General features: G+C 37.4%; 1 protein-coding gene across 7 annotated transcripts in view; it reads right to left on the bottom strand.

The window, feature by feature from the left end:
* Positions 1-21,918, bottom strand: part of PDE1A (phosphodiesterase 1A) — a 230,481-nt gene that overhangs the window by 123,031 nt on the left and 85,532 nt on the right. Inside the window, exon 1 of one of the 7 annotated variants that reach the window (XM_075028312.1) lies at positions 882-1,336. The exons of the other annotated variants lie outside the window; for them this stretch is intronic. Within the exon in view, the coding sequence (XP_074884413.1) occupies positions 882-934 (53 nt within the window). The 5' untranslated portion in view covers positions 935-1,336. Of the gene's footprint in view, positions 1-881; positions 1,337-21,918 lie in introns of those variants that run through there. 7 annotated transcript variants of the gene reach the window in all.

The raw sequence follows: 21,918 nt of genomic DNA, 5'->3' as shown, positions 1-21,918 counted from the left end.
AGTAAGAGCTGGAGTTTTGTTAAAGATGTCACCAGCCATAAACAGAAGTGTGAAGTATTGCAGGTTTATTTAACCTTACAGCCACTGCATCCTTATTCACTGTAGTTTGAGAAACATTATTTCCCACTCAGGGTCACTTGGCCTGAAGCTATGACTGGCCAAATGAAAGAAAGTGGTCTCCTGTAGTAAAAAGCACAAGTAAACTAGATCTAATCCTGATCTGTAAAAAGAATTGGCTTTAAAATATAAAATAATCAGAAAGTTGTTTCATAGATCAAACTAACACATGTAGGAAGCAGCGAAGAACCACCTCACAAAAACTCCCAGTTTGTTACTCTTTAAACTTGAACCCTTCTGATCAGAAGAGCCTTACGGATTAGTTATACTTTAAGCACTTGTCTACATATCCCAGCAAGCAAACTACTTTAATCTGTAAGGTGTATCATTTCAAGTATTAAAATTCTGCCATCCAGACATAATCAGCTAAACCAACCAAGAACCATGTTCCACTTTTAAACAGTTTTATAATTCCAGAGTACAGTGAGGGACTGCAGAGCTGTAGGAAAACAAAACACACACAAAAAAGTTTTCAAGAGCTATGCTGCTCTTCTTTCGTAATAAAGACAATCCCACACAAAACTTTAGAGAATGCAGATGACAGAGAGGACAAGTAAAAGAACTTCTATAAAGTCTCAGTACAAGTGAAAAAAATGCATTCTGAACACCAAAATCATCTAATATGTTACTAGGCTATGCAATATTAAGCTCTTTCTCTTGAACAATTTTCCGTGTGTTTGCATATGAACTTTAAGTTAACAAACAGGATGTAGATAGTAAAGTTCATAACATTTTCAGTTCAAAGTAATAATAGCATCACTTACCTAAAGATTGGTCTTTGGAGATGTTTTTTCTTGATTGTAACACAATCATCCATTTAAAGTGGGGAAAAAGACTTCTTCCAGCAAGTAACTCCAGAAAGACCAGGGAGTAATCGGGAAACTTGTTCTTAGCTACTGTGCTGCAGAGAGCACACAGAATGATATTTTGGTGCTGGGGGAAGCCTCCCTCCCTCTTTCTGACAGTGGAGCAGAAAAGGGCCATAGAGGCCACATAAGCCAGGCACGGCCGTGCACTACCAAACCGGGCAGGCTGTGCAAAACTGGAGTCAAGTTGATCAAAGCACAGAATTGTACTGGATTCCTTTCAACTGAGCAAGAAAAGAGGGGAACTTTGCCAAGTGCTGCCCAGGTAAAAATTTGTTAGATTATTCCAGCCATGAGTGCACTTCTTACACATGCTGGTCAAAGTCTTAAATGCAGAGTCACTCTCTCTCTCTCTCTCTCTTTAAAACACACTGTTCCGAGGCTCAACTTTTTTTTTCTTCAAAATAAAAGTTGTGCAGCTGTTCCAGCATTCCCATGCGAGTACCTTCAGAAAGTTTGTTCTGGTAAAAGAACTGTATACAAATTAATGACGGATGGATCTGGTCTGTGAGGCTGGCTCTACTTCAAGAGATTGTAATTATTTTACAATCTGGCTTTTATTCACTCTGGCTGATGTGTGGATATAACTATGCAAATTAAAGCACTGCTCATAATTTTTAGCATTCATAACCTAATAACCTAGAGTTGGCTGAAGCAGAATATGGCGTTTGCAGCTGGTAGGACCATAACTACATAAAACAAACCAACGCTGCATGAGTGAGGAAAACAAAAATGACCACGTTCGGATAGCGACAGTAGCAAACTGTTACTGTTTGCAAGATAAGATTTCAACAGAGATCCAAACTGAAAAGCTTGCTCTGACATCACGCTGACATAAATCAGGAAGAATTCAACCGCAGCGAACACAGGCTGTAAACAAAGCTATAAAGCAGAAGCGGCTGACCGTGGTTCTCGGTGAACTGAAGTCATGAGTGGTTCAGGTGAGATGCCATTCCCCGGGCACGTCAGAAGGCCCATAACCAAGCTGTGCTGGCACCGGGCTTGACGGGGAACATGGAACCGGGCCAGAGGAGCAGGAAAGCGGCAGCAAGCCGTCACCATGCGTGTAGCCGTACACCCTGGCTGCACGGAACCCTGGAACCGTGTGCCCCCTTCCTACGGATGAGGGGAAGGACCGGCCGCCGTTGCTTCTTCCCTGGGACCCAGCCCAGGGGCTCCCTTGCGGCTTTGCTCTTGGCAAGCGCTCGGGGTGCGCTAGGTGAAGTTACTGTCCTGTGCCAAGGAGGATCAGGGAGGTCGGGCATCTTTTGCAATTGTGTTAGTGGGTGGAGGGAGAGGGCAAGAGTGGTGGGTTTGCACAGTTAAGTGCGTAGCACTGACGTTATCAAATTAAATTCGAGGGACACTGTAAATCCGCAGACAAGGCAAGGTAAGTAACACTGAGATGTGTCTTGGGCTGTACATGACCACAAAAGTTCGTGTTACATTATGCACAAATTATTACGAAATTTGTGACATTTCCATGAAATAATGCTATGTAACAAACGGAGCGATAATGTTCCACTAATATGTATCTTCGCAAAGGAAAACTTAGCATTTTAGTGGATTTTACTGAAACGGGTAAAATCTCTTCCTAGAGCTAATATATATTGCTTATACAACAGAGTGACAGTGTCAAGTTTGGTTAGCCTGAAAGGATCCAGAAACTGATCCCCACACTACGTGAAACTATTTTCTTGACACAGCCACGGAGTAATTATTTAAAGGAAAAATTATCAGACAGCCATCACCAGCTTTTTTGTGTCAATTCACTTTCACCTTGCCCCACTCTTCATTTCTACTCCTTTGAGAAGTAGAGAAATACATCTTCCTCAGGAAAACAATTATCTTTATCAGATCACAGATTAGTTTTTGCCAAGCTCTTAAAGGATCTGAAGACCTTTCTTCAACAATATGCAGTGTTCAGAGTGTTGTCATGTTTTTAAAGACTTTCGTGTAGTCATGATCTTGTTTATTCTTGCCTGCCAAGATTGACATTTTTCTTCATGTAGTTTTCCTGCTCTGGGTTTCAGCATTTCAAAATAATTTGCTGCTTTCTGAAGTGTATTCACTCACTGCCTATACAGAAAGCTGAAAATCACAAAGAAACCACCCTTTTCTTTCTGTTTCACATTATGCGCATAGGACTGCTCTGTTATTCAGAGGGATTATCTGTAGCTCAGGGTAAAAATCCTGATACCCTCTGAGAGTTTCAAGAAAGAAAAAAAAAGATCTCCAAACTCTCAGTGAGAGCTATACCAAATATGTTTTTCCACTGAGCTCCCCGACCTTTCATCTAGCAGTTTTATCGGTCCTGAAACTAGTATGTATCTTAGACATAAATTTTTCTGGGCCTAGTCCAATGCACATTGTTGTTCATGGGACTTCCATTCAAGCATGGCACTGTAAAAGGTACTATTTGGGGGAGCTGAAATTCCTGCCATGTAATTACTTTGGCTACAAGGAATTTTGAGCTGTTAAAAAAAAAAAGAGACAGGGAAAGAAAATACTAACATAAAATGGTTACAGAACTTCACTTTAATTGCCTTGTTTTTCATCTTCCAAAGAGCCTTTTTTGACCATTTTTTCATTCAACATAGCAACAACCCACTGACTTTTTCCTTATAATATTGAGAAATCACGTCTACGTGTTGAATAAGTATTCACACAAATTCTGCATGAAAGGGCATTTCAGAAAGATATGATAGATTAGCTAGGCTGCCTGAAGCCTGAGTCCCACTAAGATTATTCCTGTATTGTTCAGTGGAAAAATCATATGTATAAAACTCACCAGCATGGAACTTTTTGCAGATTACAGTATTAGAGCATATTGGAGTAATTTTAGTCAATTGTAGGACATACCCAGACCTGATACACAGAATGCACTGAAGAGGTGCATTTTTATTAGATTAAGGAAGACTTTAGCTTGAAAGCATTATTGCAATTTTTAAAAGTCCTCTATAGATAATCTTCATCATATTTCTTACTTCAGACCAATCCTTTCAGCAGTAATTAGAATGGTAAAGATCTATTTCAATGAAGCCCTAGAGATATCTTATTTAATTTGCCAACACTGGATTAAACTCAAGCAGAAAACTCCTGAATTGTTTGTTTTTCAATTTATTTTCCAATTATTGCTGCTATTGTTTGCCCATCGCAACCAATGACCACTGGTCTTTCTATGTGAGGCAAGCTGGTTTTATTTCATCTCCCACACATATGTTCACGTGAAAGCAGGCAAAAGCATGTAATACTTTACCACTCGCAAAACCTGAGTTTCCCTAACCGCAAGATCCATAGCAATAGTTAAGTAATTTGATATTTAGTACTATGTCTCAAGGCAAAAGCCTACATGTTAGAGCCCAAAATATTTTATTCTGTTTAATGCCACATATTTCTTATTGATCTGTAGCTCTTTGCCAGAAGTCTAGAAATGTAATTATTTTTCTTACTTTAATTTCAAGCCCATGGGCAATAAAGATGGTAAATTTAAGAACCAGTAATCTGTATGTGTCAGACAGTTGATTCTTTCTACTTTCTAGCTAAAATATCTACTGGGTGATGAAGATATGTGTAGGCATTGCTGGTAGGGGTTAAGGGTTCATCTACCTTAGCAGAAACATAGACAGGTGGGAGGACCAGCAGAAGGGGAAGACAAGGAAATTACAAATGCATGATCAACCACATATGGGAAAAAATAAATTAGCTTTTTGAAAGTGCTGGAACATAAGTGAAAAAAATAATTGGAAAACTGTTCTGAAAGAATAGTAATTCTGTCAAAGTAGAAAGATAATTTATCTAAGAAACTTGCTGTCGCAGGGCCAGCACTATTCAATGTTTTCTTCAGTGCTTTGGATGGAGATAGGTGACATACTTAGTCCAGCACTGACAATATTAAGCTAGTAAACTCTTCTGAATGTCCTTGACAAACTGCAGAAATGTTCAGAAAAAAAAGAGGATATAAAAAATACCAAGCTCTACATACACATGGGAATAATCTGCTGGACAAGGGGCCATTGGCTAGGGAGCACTTCTTCAGAAAATGCACGTGAAGTAGCAGTGAATCATAAACTAAACATACTATCACAGTCTTATGAAAAAACAAGCATCACCCTGGGACATATAAAAGGGAGTATCATCCAGAAGGGCAATCTCCCATTCTCTCTGTATTCCTAAGGCTCACCTGAAGCATTGTTTCTTGCTTTGGGGCAACAGGATTCAGCAGAGACATACTGGACTAAACCTTGAGAAAACAGATATCTAGAAAACATCTCGTATGAGGAAAGGCAGAAAGTCACAAATAACGTAGCCTAAAGAGAAAAAATTAAAAGCAAACATAATTAAAAATCTTCCAGATTATAAATGTAGGCATGTAAATTTATGGAAACAGACTATTTTCCTTATGCCTGTGGTCAGGAAATAATTGGCTGCAAAATAGCTCATAGGGCCATAAGTTGCAGTAATAAAGATTTGATGGTGAAAAGAATACTTTTCACTGGAAAATAATAAGCACATTAATTGCTGAGGGAATCTGTTCGTGGAATCACAATGAGTAGGTTTTTAAGGGTAGATTTTTAAAAGACTATAGAAACACCTTTCAGAAATTATTAGCCTTCCTTGGAGGAGAAAATAGACTAAATAATCTTTGAATACACCATCCAACCTCATTGTCTGGCAATTCTTTAGTAACCAGCTGCTATTACCAGGTTCTAACTGAACCTGCTATTTCTGTGTGCATGAAACCATTTACCAACCAATTGTACCATTTGGGTTTTTGACTCTTTCATCTATTTGCCACTTCATCCAAATTTTGAGCTTTGGTCCTTAATTCTGGCAACAAAGTGTGACACTTAAAGATTTAATCCTTTAAATGCCATAATCTCTGTTCTGCTTCCATAAGAAAGCAAGGGGTCAGAGGCTTTCCCGTACTGTTCATGAGCAGCAAGAGAACAAGTGGAGAGAAAGTTTCATGCATCCATTTATTTTCTGGATTAATTAAAGTAGGAAAAAAACAAAAGACAACGTACTTCTACATGCTTCTCTTCTTACTGTTTTTTTTTTTAATGTACAGGTTTGAAATATAAAAATTTAAAGCAGGACTTAAGATGAATTCTATGTTACTTTTCAGTACAGTACCTTGCACCAGGTAACTGTTTAGGAAATTTGTAATGTAATTAAATCACTAACTAAAGCATGAAGAGGGAGCTTTTTACAGTAGGAAATCAGTGTATCTTGTGCAACTCCTAACAAGATTTTTATTTACATGCTTATATGATTGGTGGATTAAATCCACTCCATAAAGGCTACATATAGGCTAAGCATTTAAACTCAATGCATAAGAAACTGGAGGGGATGATGTAAAATCCATCTATGCCATCATTGTCACTTCAGCAAAGAAGAGTGTCTTCCAATGCTCTCTACAAGATAGAATAGCTGTCACAGCTTTTTCATGATAATGAGAGGGATGTGTCTCTCAGCATCCCTCTTACCAGCTTCCAGTCCACATACAGGCTCTCCAAATCTAACTGTCTATATTGAGACAATAAAATTGCCCAGGTGTCTGATGTCTTGTACTGTCCCCAGACACAGGTAAAATGCTATAGGAGATGCTGTGATTGCCTGCCATACAAAGGGTAATCTTCATCACAAGCATGTCATGCTTAATATAGAACACTACCTACTAGAATTGTGTTTGTGTAATGGATTAAGAGCTAAATTATAGTTACCCACATTCTCCGTATAGGTACCCATATTTCTCACCACAGTTCATCCTGCCATGGATCAGGCTGAATGGTTTTTCACCCAACTGCTCTATCAGGTTTGCATTAAGCTTACTGCACTCCGCATACATAAATGTGTAGGATAGTCTCAGTTTATTTCTTTGTGTTGACGTCAGCAAAACCCACGCTAAAACTTAACCTAATGACTTTTCCAAGCTTGAAAAACTAGACAGTACTGAAGATAATTGTGACTCATTCAGAATGCAGATAGAAAAGTTGGCAAACGTTACTGGATCTATTGTAGTACATGTGGTAAAGCTCTGTGCAAACAGTTGTGCAGGCCTTCCCTTTTTACCTCTCATAAGTAAGAATATTTATAAAATTGTTTTATTCTCTCTTGCTTTCCCTGTTTACATGCACACACAAACTGAGCAGAGACTTACGTCAATGCCGTCACGCAGGAGACTAATTTCCCTGCTAAGACTTTCTTGTACAGACTGGAGGACAGCAGCTTGGCTTAAGAAGCTTCCTAGTCCTTTACTTTTGTTTTTATATTTTACTACATCTTAAGAATCCTAGCAAAGCTCAAAGCAAATAACTAGAAATACCAAAAACTACAAATACCAATGTCTCATGGGGACATTAATTTTTCCGATTAATAAAACTCCTCTGAAGAACATGACCAGTATCACAGTTGTATTTTTTTTGATTCTACCTGATATTATCAGCATTTTATACTCTGCATCTTCAGTGAAGGGGAAGAGGGGGATGAGGAGGAGAGGAAGGGAGGGGAAACAAGAAGGAGAAAGAAATTCCTTTGGGATATATGATGCTAAATTAGCACTCAGATACAGAAGTCAAAACATGGCATTCTTTGGTTTTGAGCCAGTGCAATATTATTATTGGCCACAGTGGATGGAATTTCAGTCTCTGTTGGAAAATACTGTAAGTGATGTGCCATGTGTTTTGTAAATGCATACATATAATGGCAACTATATACTGGACAATAGAGCAACTACTGACTAAGCATACTGTCGTTCTTTAAGGAGGAAAAGAATAATAAAATGCCCAGGACTTAGTACAGATGGGCTACAGAATATCAAGCAAAAAATAATGGCTAAACTCTTTAATGATAATAATTAAATTGTATGTCAATATAAATATTTGGTACAATAATTAAAACCAGCAAAAAATAGTTTAGAACTCCAAAATTATCCAGAAAGGAAAACATGAGTAACTGAGGCATATGTTAAGAAAGGCTATCGGACAATGGCAAGATCATGGCCAAAAGAATTTCTCTGCTAAACTCCAGTTCCCCATGGAAAATATATGAGTATTTAATAGGACAGAGACTATGCTAAAAGGAATCAGAAGAGGCATGGTAGGCTGTATCCATTTTCTCTATATACAATAGTTCTCACCTGAAAGACTGGAATAAAGACGCAAGAATCTATCATAACTACCTCTCTACTACACGGGTTTTTCTTCTTAACTCACATTCAAATCCAGTTTTAAATTTATGTGTTGGTGGTAGAGTATGGACTTGAAAGAAACTTTAAACAACCATCAGTCATACATAGTATGGAAACCATTGCAAGACAATGGAAAGAACTGTAGGCCTGTTCTGATGAATGGTATATGAAAAATAAATATTATTTTTTAAAGGTTTTTTTCAGGCAATTTGCTTCAGATACAATAAGGTGGAGGGGTTTTTTCATTTTAGATTTTGAAAGTATTTTGCACTGCCTTTCATCATGGTCTCCAAGTTCAGCTGTTCCTTAGTTTTCTGGAACTTACTTCATTTTCATTTGTTAAAATACTCTGGTCTATGCACAGTTATTGACATTTTCTGGTTTTCATAATTAGATTTCTGGCATCCAGTTTGAGAGACATGGAAACTATCTGGAAGTATACACACATGCATTTCCCTACGGGATTAGCAGTATCTAGGAGTTGTTGCAGTGCCTTTTCTATCAACTATTTATTCTTTGGTCACATTGCCATTATCCATTGGTTAGATACAAAAGAATCTGCAACAGCAAAAACTCTACAGGTGATTATATCTCATCTTGCAAAACTGTTTCTTTGCAATAGCAACACTAATAATACCAGAGTTTTGCTTTCTGAATGTGAAAATTGCTTTTAAATAACAGTTTCCCCGTAGATGTCTTGAAATCTGACATTCATCATTTTAAAGTCTTACAAATAGTGATAAATGAAATACTGAGTTCAGTTCTATTCTCAGATATGTAACATGGCCATAGACAAAAAATGTCTTGTGCATGACTCAGAAATCTATTATTCTAACACAATAACATTTTGATCATTCTTATCTTTCTATTACAAAGATATTCACAAAACGTAATGCATACGGTAATGATCTGAATTTTTTTTTCTTTCTATCTAGATACTTTTATGGCCTTTGCAATACACTGTTCTGTTTTTCAAAGATAAGAAGACTCACAGAGTTAAATCTTTTCTTCTACTTATAAATTACCTACATTATTTTCCTCTTTACACCAGCTCACCATCTCCCCAACACCACACACACTTCTTCCCAAGTCTCTATTTACTGTGATGACGTCCTTCCAAGTGTGCCAAGTTTATGTGACTTCTTCGTGACAGAAGACTAGTGGGAAGTTTATCTCTTCTAGCAAAACTTTAAGGAGACCCAGAAGAAAACTCACCCTGTTTTTTGGCAATAGCATTTCCAGAGAGGAAAAACAACAAGCAAAGGAGAAATGTAGACTTTTTGTATATCAAATATTTCTCTCTTCCCCCAGTAAAGTTAATTCTTAGTATGACTAAACTATGTAAAACAAGGCTCTCCTGCTAATTGTCGTCTAGATATGAGAGAATTCTGAAACATATTTCAAATGCCTCAGCTCATTTGATTTTAAAAGTATGTGTGAAAAATAAACAAAGGATCCTTCAGCCTCTTGCTAGAGAAAGTGAGTACAATTATGTAAGTGTGGGAAATACAGTATATTTCCCACTGAAATCACTGGTAGCAATCCTGAAGAAGGGTTCACTAGTGTGTTTGTGTTCAAGACTTGTTACTCCTTTGGATAAATTTTGACAGTCAGTTAATCTACAGTGAGCTTGTCAGAATATCACTTATTTAGTCAACTTTTTTTTTTTTAAATAAAAATGATGCAATTATTTTATATATGAAGTTAGCATACATGTAATGGGCTATGCTCCCAGCCCCAGAGAATGCACTGTTTTGCTTATCCACTAAAAAAATAAAGCACACATCAAGGCATAGTTAAAGTCCCTACCTATGATATGTAGGTGTACCTGGACCGAAGAATGAGTTGATATTTTTCATACTAAAGTCTTAAAACGGAACTAAAAGCAACAAAGAACAGAACTTTTAACAAAATCTGTGTAGTGATATCTTTCATGGAACTATTAAACTTCTTATGTGTCACTACTGAATGATAAATTAAAACACAATATTCAGTAAGAAAAAGGTTTTCCATTATCTAAAACATCTTGACAACAGCTGGAAAATAATTTTAATAAGATGTAGATTAAAACTGACTGCTGCATAATATTTTATGTTATTTGAAGACTGGGTGTATTTTCTCTCCTCCCAAAAGGTGTCAGTTCTGTAGCTCTTATTGGAATTTTATCACTCAGTTCCACTAATCCCCTAATGGAAGGATGAACAGTTTTGCCTCACACTGATTCCATCTCACCTTTTTCTCTGGAACCTGTCAAAAACCACGCCAAGTTGTGTTATTTGTTATGATTCTGGACTGTGTTATGTGGGTACTTTCTGACTAGAATCAGAACTGGCAATTTGAACTAAACCACTGAAATAAAATTCAGATGAGAATCATTAATGCAAAAATGCACGATTCTTCTGTTGAGTCCTAGGAGCTTCATGGTTTCCCTTAGTCAGAACACTGAAATATTGTGCACTTTCATCATCTATTCTTTACAAATTCTCATGACAAAAGCAAAAGTTCCTATTGCATTGTGCAATACCGTGGTCATTTTGACATCAATGTCTTCTTTGACAAGTATATTTCACACCAGTATTTGTTTTCTTGCTCCTATCTATTAAATGCTTGAAACTAGAGATTAATTTCTAATCTCATTTTTATAAGTAACAAAATCAGCTCTCTGCTAATATTTAATATACATTTTTCCCTTTAATATAAAATATATATTCTCAACAGCTTTTAAATACCACTGTCATGAGCACAGTAACTCTCTTTTGTTATATAGATTATTGTCAAGCAGTAAAGCATAATGAGACTAATTTGAAATTAATGATATAAATAGCCAAGTAGCAGATTTTTAATTATCTTGTTGCAGAATTTATAATTAAGCAGAGAGATCTGTACATTCATTAAAGCTACTCTGCTACTATCCTGACAAGACAAGCTAGAACTGGAATTAACATGTCCAAGATAACAATATCCAATCTAGTCAAACAATGCGTAACAGATACCACCACGTGTATCACAAACTGATGTTTTTGCTGAAGCCCAGCAGGTGTGTCATGGGGAATGTCAAGCATTTAGTGGCTCTGCTATTATCAGACTTTTATTTTGTCTACTACTCTATGCTTTTGATATTCAGATGAGATCGCTTGGTACAAGAATTCCTGCATATAGAAAAAAGAAGTATAAGACATACATGGTTGTGTAACTAGTCCCAACCAGCCACCATAGCCGCAGCTGAGCACCCTTAACACCACCAATTCTTAGAATAGAATCATAGAATCATTTAGGTTGGAAAAGATGTTTAAGATCATCGAGTCCAGCTGTGAACCTACCACTGCCAAGTCCACCACTAAACCACGTCCCTAAGTGCCACATCTACACGTCTTTTAAACACCTCCAGGGATGGTGATGCAACCACTTCCCCGAGGCAGCCTGTTCCAATGCTTGACAACCCTTTCAGTGAAGAAATTTTTCCTAATATCCAATCTAAACCTCCCCTGGTGCAACTTGAGACCACTTCCTCTTGTCCTATCACTTGTTACTTGGGAGAAGAGACCGACACCCAACTTACCACAACCTCCTTTCAGGTAGTTGTAGAGACCGATAAGGTCTCCCCTCAGCCTCCTTTTCTCCAGGCTAAACAACCCCAGTTCTGTCAGCCTCTCCTCATAAGACTTGTTCTCTAGACCCTTCCCAGCTTCGTTGCCGTTCTCTGGACACTCTCCAGCACCTCAATGTCTTTCCCGTAGTGAGGAGCCCAAAACTGAACACAGTATTGGAGGTGCGGCCTCACCAGTGCCAAGTACAGGGGGACAATCGCTTCCCTCGTCCTGCTGGTCACACTATTTTTGATACAAGCCAGGATGCTGTTGGCATTCTCGGCCACCTGGGCACACTGCTGGCTCATATTCAGCCAGCTGTCAACCAGCACACCCAGGTCCTTTTCCACCAGGCAGCTTTCCAGCCACTCTTCCCCAAACCTGTAGCATTGCATCAGGTTGTAATTGTAATTCATGACAATTAATCCACACAGTTAAACAAAATTCTATTAATTTGGTATTTCCCACCATGAGTTGTAGTAGTCTTATCTTGGACATTTTAAAAAACAGAGAGTCTTTCATTTACATCAGAGAGAAAAGTTGTTATAAAATCAGTCCCACTGATGTCAGTAGCATTCACTGCATGACTAACTCACTGTCAGTGTGGTCCTCAAAGAGCAGATGGAGCAATATTCATTAAATACGCTGTATGTGGTAAATCATACTCCCAACAAAAAGACCTATCCAGTTAGGGTAGGTCCTAACTAATCAGGACATCTGCAGTGGAAAATAAAAAAATGCAACGTGAGATAGCCTTAGGAAGGAACTATTTCTATTCTTTTAAAGTAACACATTTTAGTGGATCTTGAAGTAAACCTATGGGAAAACACATTCTCCGCTGATTTTTAACCTTTTTCCCCCACAAGAGCCCTGAACCTGGGTAACACCTGTCAGATGTGCTTCCAGAAATATTAGTGAAGCTCACTGCCATTTTTTGAGTGAGGAATTACACCCTTTTACATAAGAACAATATGAGCCATGAAGATGCTAAACATCCTTCCACATAGCCTGTTAGTAGCACGAGTATAGCTCACAAACAGGAATGTTAAAGAGAACAGCCTCTAGTACTACCACTCAGCCCTAAGCAAGGCACTTAGCATGGTATCTTCTCCAAGCCTCAGAGTGACATAACCATGCATGGGTCAAACCAACCTTTTAGTAGCCAATGCTTATCTGCCAGTGCCCTACGTCTCACTACAAACTACGCAGACTGAACTTGCACCCTTTTCTCCAATACTGCTGTTCAGTTTCTTGAGGCGCATTGCTTGAACTTCTCTTGTTGAGGTAAGTCTTGTGTTCAGATTGAGACAGCTGCTCCTTTTTTTCAGTTTTATTTGAAGTAACACACAATATTTATTGCAAGGCCTCTATAGTAAGTTAAAGACTTTAAATTCAATGACATAGAATGATTCTGGTTTGGTACAGTGAATGACTTCACTCTACAGATACATATAATCAAGAAAGTATTTAACAATGGTGAGCATTTAAATAACATGTAAAATGAAATGAGCATGTTATAATTAATTACTATATGACAGGTGCTAAAATATAATTGTTCATTTAACAGCCTTTGTTACAGAGTGTTTGAGACATTTATGAACCTGGCTTTCACCCTGATTCTATACAAGCAAGCATCTGTGCCCACATCACTTCTGTCAGTAAAATGTCAATTACAACTAAGAATTTTTCTCATTTGGATCAATGCAATGCGATTTCATTATCCCTTTATTCAGATCAGTTACATGAATTCTTCCATTATACTCTTTGACCCATAGGAAATGATTCTTTTATTGAAATTATAGGGACCAGCTCAAAAACCACGATTAAGAAAAACATTTCACAAAAAACATATAGCCTGTGGAAAACATTATGGGCTACTCAGGTCAACTCTGCTAAGGCTGTTTTGGTATGATCAGTTTTAGAATAGAAACACAGGGAAGACCACAGAAATGCCAGGAATATGTCTATATTAAAAACAAGTTGTTTTCTATTTCTGATAACATCTGTCTTTCATATTCCTGTATAAAACACTGGTTTTGTGATTTGGATTTCTCTGGTTTGGGGAACCATATTTTGGGGGAGGGAGGGGTTCAGGGGGAGTTCAAACAGTGACTGTGCTGTGTGGAAGCTCATGTTTCAAAGCCGTGGGGGGGATAACAATGGGGAATAATGATGAATTAGACTTCCAAGTGGCTCAGGGTATCAAAAGCAAGAAACATGACTGCAAGAAGGGAGCCATTAAAAGCTCCCAGAGAGCTGAGGCTTTTTGGTAACACAAGGAATAACTGCAGATTTAAATAGTGCTTCACTGGTCTCTTCCAGCAATGGCTGCCAGCAGTGAGAAAATAAGCCAGAAAGTAGGCTTAGCTCTTAGAATAACTGGTTCTGATGCACTTCACATCTCAGTATTTTTCCTGTTAGATCAGACAAGGAGACTAACTATGAAACTGTATTGCAGATGCTGAAGAAAATTGCATTCCATCTAAAACTGAAAATCTTAAAACTGCAAACACATACCCTTGAAAACAATGAAAAGTGGGAGACCTAATCATTCATTAACACAAACATGCAGTCTGAATCTCTGAAAACAAAACCAAAACCAAACAAATTATGATGGTGATCTGGACAAGTATCTCAGAATGATACTACTGAAAGACTGTATTTGCTTTTGACCAGTTTGATCCACAAATAAAGAGCATTTTGCACTTCAGGTTGACATTGTGAACATTAAAAAAGGTACAAAACCTCTCAAGAATAACACTGTGGTGGGCATGTGGAGCTCAAAATCAGATACATTTTGCAACCAACAGAAACAATACAAGCAAAGACAATGACCAGTGTTTGGAAATTGATGCATGAACTGCAGAAGATAGATCACTGTGACTTTGTTCATAAGTGCTAGCAGAGATTATCTCTCCCAGCATGATATTTTACCTGTTTCATAACAGCAGGACACTGTTGACTTTTGTTCAAGTTTGTGATTATATCCTGGATCCTTTTCTATGGTATTGCAATGCAGCTAGTTTTTCCCCATCCTGTGTTTGTACAGCTGATTACTGTTGCCTAAATGTGGCAAAAGTCTGGCAACTGCATTGTATTTTTGGACCACAAGTATCATTTTGAATTCTAATTTTGCTCTCATTGTATTTGCAGCTCTTCCTGTAAGCTAATAATACTCCAAACTATAGAACAAAAATGTACCTGTGTCAGAGCACTTCAGAGCCAGTGGATACACCTTTCTATTCTGACAACAAATCTTTGATAACTCTTTACCAGATACAGTTTCCAGCCAGTGTATGATTCTTAGAAAGTTCCTCTGAGCCCTAAAAGCAATTATATGGATATGTTTCTCAAGGAACCTTGAAACAAAAGAGGTGATGAAGCAAGTCGCTGTATTCATTCACAATGACAACAGCAGAGGAAAAACTAAGTCTAAAAGGCAAAGCCACCACCAAGCAGACAGCTCTTACTCACACTCTAATTTCAGCCAACTAGTATCAAAAGCATACCTTCAAATTTGCAGGAAAATATCCTTCTGTTGGTGACTGTTGTAAGCAATGACTCTTCCTTCGACTCCATCTAAAGTGGCATTGACTATCATATATGTATCAAATATAAATTGGATAACAATTTCACCAACTGTATGAAACCACCTTGGAAACTACATGTATCATGAGTGGTAAGTACACTATCCTCACAGTTTTTCTTAGATTAATCTAGAATTATGGTGTTGAAGTGACATCTGAATCCATAGGAGACAGCTTCAATTCTAACCTACAGAGATTTAGCTTGTTATTGCTAATACTGCACAAAGCCTTGTATGCTTATGCTATATTGATGGTGGAAGCTGACGACTTCACAGAATGTCCTTTGTTAAGTGAAGTGAGTGGCATTTAGAATAGATTAATGGCAAAAATAACCTGGTTATTTTTTTCCTTCTTGTACAAATGTAAACAGTGTGGACTGATAGATAAGACTCTGGGCTGGGACCTAAGAGCCCTGAGCTTTTGATTAGTCTATTGACTGATCTTGGACAGGTCACTTTCAACTCAGACTGCCTGTTTCAACACTGGGAACTGAGGAAATTTCTTCCCTTCAAAAGGTGCTTTGATTTTTATGGACTAAAATACTTTGTAAGAACTAGATATTCTTTCTTCCTTTGTTTCTTCTGTATCAAGCAAATTTTCATTTCAGTGACTTTGTAGTACTAGTTTCTTTCGAAACCCCTTTCCCATGCAATCATATCTAACAGTATCTTTTTCATGCCTCTTACATATCAAGTGCCCTAGTCTCATACAGATCTTGTCAATCTGTGGATATGTAACTCACTATTTCTTACTAGCACTTGCCACAAATTCAGTATGTCCTTTGGTATAAGCTTTAAGGAACTGCTTTAAAGTGACAAAAGGCAAATATCAACTTGTTCTCGAGGTTTCTGCTTTGTTCCAAAACCACATTTACTATTTGGAATACTGCAGCAATTTCCTGCTGGTACTTTGATCCAAGAACATCATGAGCTATGCAGGTGGTTTCTGTCACACCGTCATTCATATTTTTGACAGATTTTGAGTCTGCATAATATTCCCTGATAAATTTCTTAATGTGATCTGTGCCAGGAAAGGAAAACTTATGTTCTGCCAGCTTGCTGACAAACCATGTCTATGATAACAGACTTTTGCTCAGTCACAAATGCAAATAAACCTTCAAATCACAGTGAGAAACACTGAAGAACCTTGTAGAAGGCCACTACTCTTGACCAGGCTGACTCACTAAATCAGAGGGTTACGTGTAATTTGTTGCATAATCATAACCTTGGTTTTAACTAAAAAAGTATCTTTAGTCAAGTCTGGAGTTCAGCAAACCTACCTGTTCTCCCATCAGCATAATGCCATCTTTCAAGTTAAGCAACATTATAATGGAAGAACAGCATCTGTCAATAACTCCCCTTAAGTTGAAGATACAAAACCAAGGAGGCTTATCCTGTTTCAGCTTCTTAAAGGACTCTTCACTAACATCTTTGACTTGGGGAGTAATAAAGAGGAAGAGTACTGAAATTTCACAAGTCGGCCTCATACAGGTTGTCTGGAGAAGAGGTCAAAGACATAACTATTCTAGACTCTAAAAAAAACATGTAGAAACATAGGAGGTGTTCAGCACCCTTCCCAGCTATCTAATTACTGTAATGGAGAATGAAATGAAATCTACTTTAATCTCTAGCACTTTTTGATACCATGAAATTTAAAAAGGCAAATACATAGAAGATCCTAAATTGAATATCACAACGCACAAAATATCCATTTATTTTCCTGATGTAAAAGTACTGAAATGTCTACACTTTGACACAGTCCTCTTACACAATGTATTGACTCATTCTAAAGCTGAAACCTACTTTGAAATGCTGTTTTGTCCTACTGTAATTAATCAGCAGCTGGGCATAGTGACTGAAGGAATTTAGAGGATAATGTGGGTTGGGGCCATTCCCACACCCATGACTTCTCAGGAGTTTTAGGTCTTCTCCCTCCCTTACTAATTCCATTGAAGTAATTTCTTCCTCCGCTCCTGCCGCTCTTAAAACTTCTTTTGTTACACACCATTTGATTTCTCCATTTTTAGTAGTATTCCAGGATGAGACATGTTTTGCGAAAGCTTTGATTCTAATGTACAACAATATAAGGTCACAGGAGAGACCTCCAGCTAGAGTTGAATGCCACAGGATCAGGGAAATAAAGGCAGGTCTTTGTGCCTAACCTCCCTGGGTATGAACAGAGCACAGGTGACATGCAAAAATAAATACTGAAATACTAAATACTAGCTTTTACTTGTTAGGTAAAGATTTTTCACTAACATAGCAGTCATTCATAACAACTTGGAAAAATTTTCACGCTCTGTAAGATTTTTAAACAATGTACTTTTAACATTTGTTTGTTGTGATAGTACCCAAAATTCCCAGTGGTAGATAAAGACATTATACCAGTTGCTATACAAACAGAACAAAAAGCTGATTGCTACCCAAAGATCTCACAACATAAGTTATCTGAGAAATGAGTACATTGATAAGTTACCAAGTCTGAATTTTGTTTTAAACTTTCAGCAATGACTGGTGAGAATGAATCTCCATCCCACAGTAGTTTACTGATAGGCAGAATCAATTATGCTCTGAGTCATTTTTATAAGGTTCAAAATACAGAGAAATTACAACTATACCTTGTTAAAATAAGATTCCTTGTTTGCTTATAGATAATTGCCAGGGAGCATCTATAGGAGTGAAGCTACAAGTTATTTGCTTAAAACAGGATAAATAAATACACAAACTGAATACTAAACATAATTACTGGATCTCCAATGTCCCAGTTTAGACAGTGAATAAATGCCCAGCTAAGAGGTGGAACAGGTTTCACATTTCAGCAGTCAGCTTCCAACAATGACAAACACAATAACTAAACCAGCTGAAATACTTTCTTTTGTATAGCTGCTACCCTAACCTCAGCATATACCATTTTTACACAGATATGACACATTTCTTGTAGGTCATTTTAAGGAAGGCAGCTCTTAGAGTCCTGGAGATCTGTATCATTTCCTGTTTAAAGCACACACCTGAGCTGCTCTGATTTTTTTTTTTCAGTTGATACAATAACTTTCTGAACTTACAGTAATATTTAGCACATCTTTAAAGGGTGCAAATACATAATGAATGGTGATTGCAGTGATAATTACACTTGCCAGGAAGTGATGAATCATTTCATACTCTCTTGCTGGTCTTATTTTAAAGCTAAGAACTTGGCACTTAACTTTTTTTTTTTTTTGACATACATCCAAAAAGCTGCAGCATATTTTTCTAGACCAAGGGTTAAAACAGACACACAGAAAAACCTAACAAGAAAACAACTGCTCGAAGAAGAGAAAAAGAAAGGAAGAAAAGCCAATGACAACAGAAGTCCAAGAGTTTCTAGACATGTGGCCTGAGGCTCTACTTAAACTGCCAGAATATTAAGCTTTCCACACTGGTATGGGGAGGAAACATGGAATAAAGCTGAGAAAAAGTGCTGAACAAGAAATAAGAGCAGTTTTAAGCTATGGGATATGATGAGAGAGCTGCAGAAACCCAGTTACATGTAAACGGATCTAAGAAGAGGATAATGGCTGGGACAAAGAGTTGAGTGTTTCTTGTGATACGTTGATACTTCAGTGAAATAATGAGTGCTATGTCTATTTTCTGAGCAGAATCTTGTAATGGTAGAATTTATCAACATCACAGATTGAGGCAAGACTATCAAAAGTGTCTGAAAGTCCTCTGCTTAGTTTCCATCAAAAGTTAAAGGCTGGGCACTTAAACACCCTAATTACTTCCTAAAAGTCCAGCCTTCATTGCTCCATTTTTTCTGAGATTTAATTAAAAACTAAGACAAAATTAGTCACGCCTGAGCATAGTTTCTTATGTCCTGCACACAGCTATGCTCTTCACAGCAGGTAAACTAAGAAAACAATGTTTAGAAACTTTGATTTAGAATAGTTAAACCAAAGCAAAGGAGCATTTTCTGTTTTATTCTATTATGGCATTAATGGACAAGTAGAATCAGCAGTATCTTTTAATGAGAAATAAGAAATACTTTCCTCTTCATGCTTTTCCTCAAAGCCTTTGAGCACTGAGGATTACCTGAACACTGGGAGATGCCTGGTGAACATATGGTTTGAACATTTTCACACTCCTGTTCTCCGACAGCCACTGAAAAAGGTCTCTGAAAGGCTTAAAAGTAGCAGGCAGCATTGTTTGGTTTTTCCATGCGCTGATCTGACAAGAAGAGATTAGAAAGTTCAGGCATCTGCTCCTGACCCTGACACAAAAAGACACAAAACTACTATAAAGACCTTCTTAAAAAAAAGTCTGCTTGGAGTAGCAGTAAATGTTAAATAAAATGAGTACTGGCAGCCTATAAGTTCACATATGAATTGCCCAAACCTTGTTGCATTTAAATCCTGGGGGTTTTATCAGTTTTATAATCAGTATTCTGCCTTTCACCACATTTGTCAGACTGACTCTTGGGAAGAAGCACCACTAACAGTGCAGCCTAACAGCTATAGCAGCAGCCTAGAACCTAAACAGCCCAGAGAATAATGCCCAGAAACCTCTAAAATCTTTTTAGCTGTTGTACTGTAAATAATAATAAGTGCTTATAAGGATAGACCTTGTATAGGAGCTTAATGATCTTGGGGGTTTTTTTTGGGGGGGGTGCAAGGAAATGTTTTTTTCTGGGAGATTCTGCAGTAACAATACTCAAATGTGGAGACTGCATTGCCCTACTTTTGATGCCTCTTTAGTTTCCAATTTTTGTCAAAAGTATCAATTTCATGCCATGGTCTTTTTTATTACTCCTGTGTGTTTTCCTGCTATTTATTATGGATATAACACTATTTCAATTTGGAAAACTGACAGAAAAAAATCCAAAATGAATATAAATAGTACTTTTAAAATTTATTGTAGCTTTCAGAAAATGTGGATGAGTCTGCTTGCCTCCAGCCCCTCAGATACATTTTTGGCAATGGTATGCAGTGCTGCTACCTCTAAAGATTATTCTTACATTTTGTTAAGTAAAAGGATGTATCCAATTAGTTCCTTTCTCTACAGTTTCTGAGGGCCAATTGGTGTTGGTGACTTGAATTGATATCAGTGTATTTAATGTCACATATCTAAGAGCTCTAAAGCATTCAAGTTCACCTAAGTAACAACATGTAAAAAAGTATCAGTCAGATTTGACAGGTATTTTGAAGGAAAAAATATCACTATTAGTAAGAGGAATTTTTACCCGTATATAGATATGTTTAACACAGATGACTATGAAAAAAAGTAAGTATTTATCCTATTTTATCAGCCAAAAGTATAGTTACATAAGAATCAGCAAAAAGGAGATAATAACTTTCTGTAATACATGAAGGCAGCATGCTTATCATGACATTTACGCCTACGCAGATGTTCATCTGGGAAGTCATACTGACAGCTTAGTACTTGAAACCATCATTGTTCACAGACACATACAATTAATAGCTAGACAGTAATGAGATGTAAGTCTACATGAGTATGCAGAGGGTGGAAGGTTGTGGTGCACCCACATATATCCACTATAAAAACTCCATATTGCAAAGACTGTCTTTATTAGCAAACCAGGATAAATCAAACTGAAACACCATTTTTGTGAACCTTGCTTTCCAGGTCTGGCCACTGTCCAGAATTTTTGGTTTGTAGGCTGGGGGGAAGAGAGTGAGGAGAGCTTTCAGAACTTGTTCTCCCTGTGTATCATTGTCTTTAATTACATACCACTGCCATGTCTTTGCAAGGTGAACTTGGGCAGGTCCCATCACAATAAATCACCTGAATAAACCAATAATCATTTTTCTGAGGCTCTTACTGAGTTCCTAGATGAGCTGATTGCATAAAATATCAGAAAAGTAGAAGATGAATGAACTTCCCATCCTTGAAACAGTTTACAATCCAGTAAGAAGCCTAGAGAATTTAACATTTCTTATGGGATGGGAATTTTAGCTTTTAATCAGTTTTACCAGCAACTCTGGATTTCAGAGGCCTCAGAATTCAGTCCAGAGAAATGAAGTCTCATGATCATGCAGGCATATATCAGGGGAAACACCAAATAATCAAAAACCACAGAGGAAAGCAGGAGGAGACATAAGGAGAATTCAATATAACTTTCTAGCCAATTGATTTGATTAGTTCATTTTGCTACCTTTGAGATGAAAAGAAAAAAAAAAAAGAAAAGAAAAAAGGTGGAAGTCCTCTTAAAATGAAAACCCAACATGGAAATCAACCCTGACATTGCAGATACTGGAATTATCTAGAGTGTACAGCCCTCGGCTATAGCCCTCACTACACATCAGCTCCAACTCATGGTTCTGTACATGTGATTAGGTACATCCAGAATCAACGGTAGTCAGAGACGTGTCTCATGGTGGTAACGTGAACGTGTGTAACACTTTCTTTCCAGTTTTTCTTTCTTACTTATCTAAATCAAAATAGTAGGCATATGAATAAATCCTGATAATTTGCATTAAGATATATATTTCATGTTTCAAAAATATATTTTGCTTTCTCCATTTTTTTGTCTTAACTACTCCTTTGAAATACCTTTTAAATACTTTTGTTCTTAAA

Source organism: Buteo buteo, chromosome 5 (assembly GCF_964188355.1).
Source record: "Buteo buteo chromosome 5, bButBut1.hap1.1, whole genome shotgun sequence".
NCBI classification, from domain to species: Eukaryota; Metazoa; Chordata; class Aves; order Accipitriformes; family Accipitridae; genus Buteo; species Buteo buteo.
Note: the sequence above shows the minus strand (reverse complement) of the source record. Positions and strands in the feature narration are given on the sequence as shown.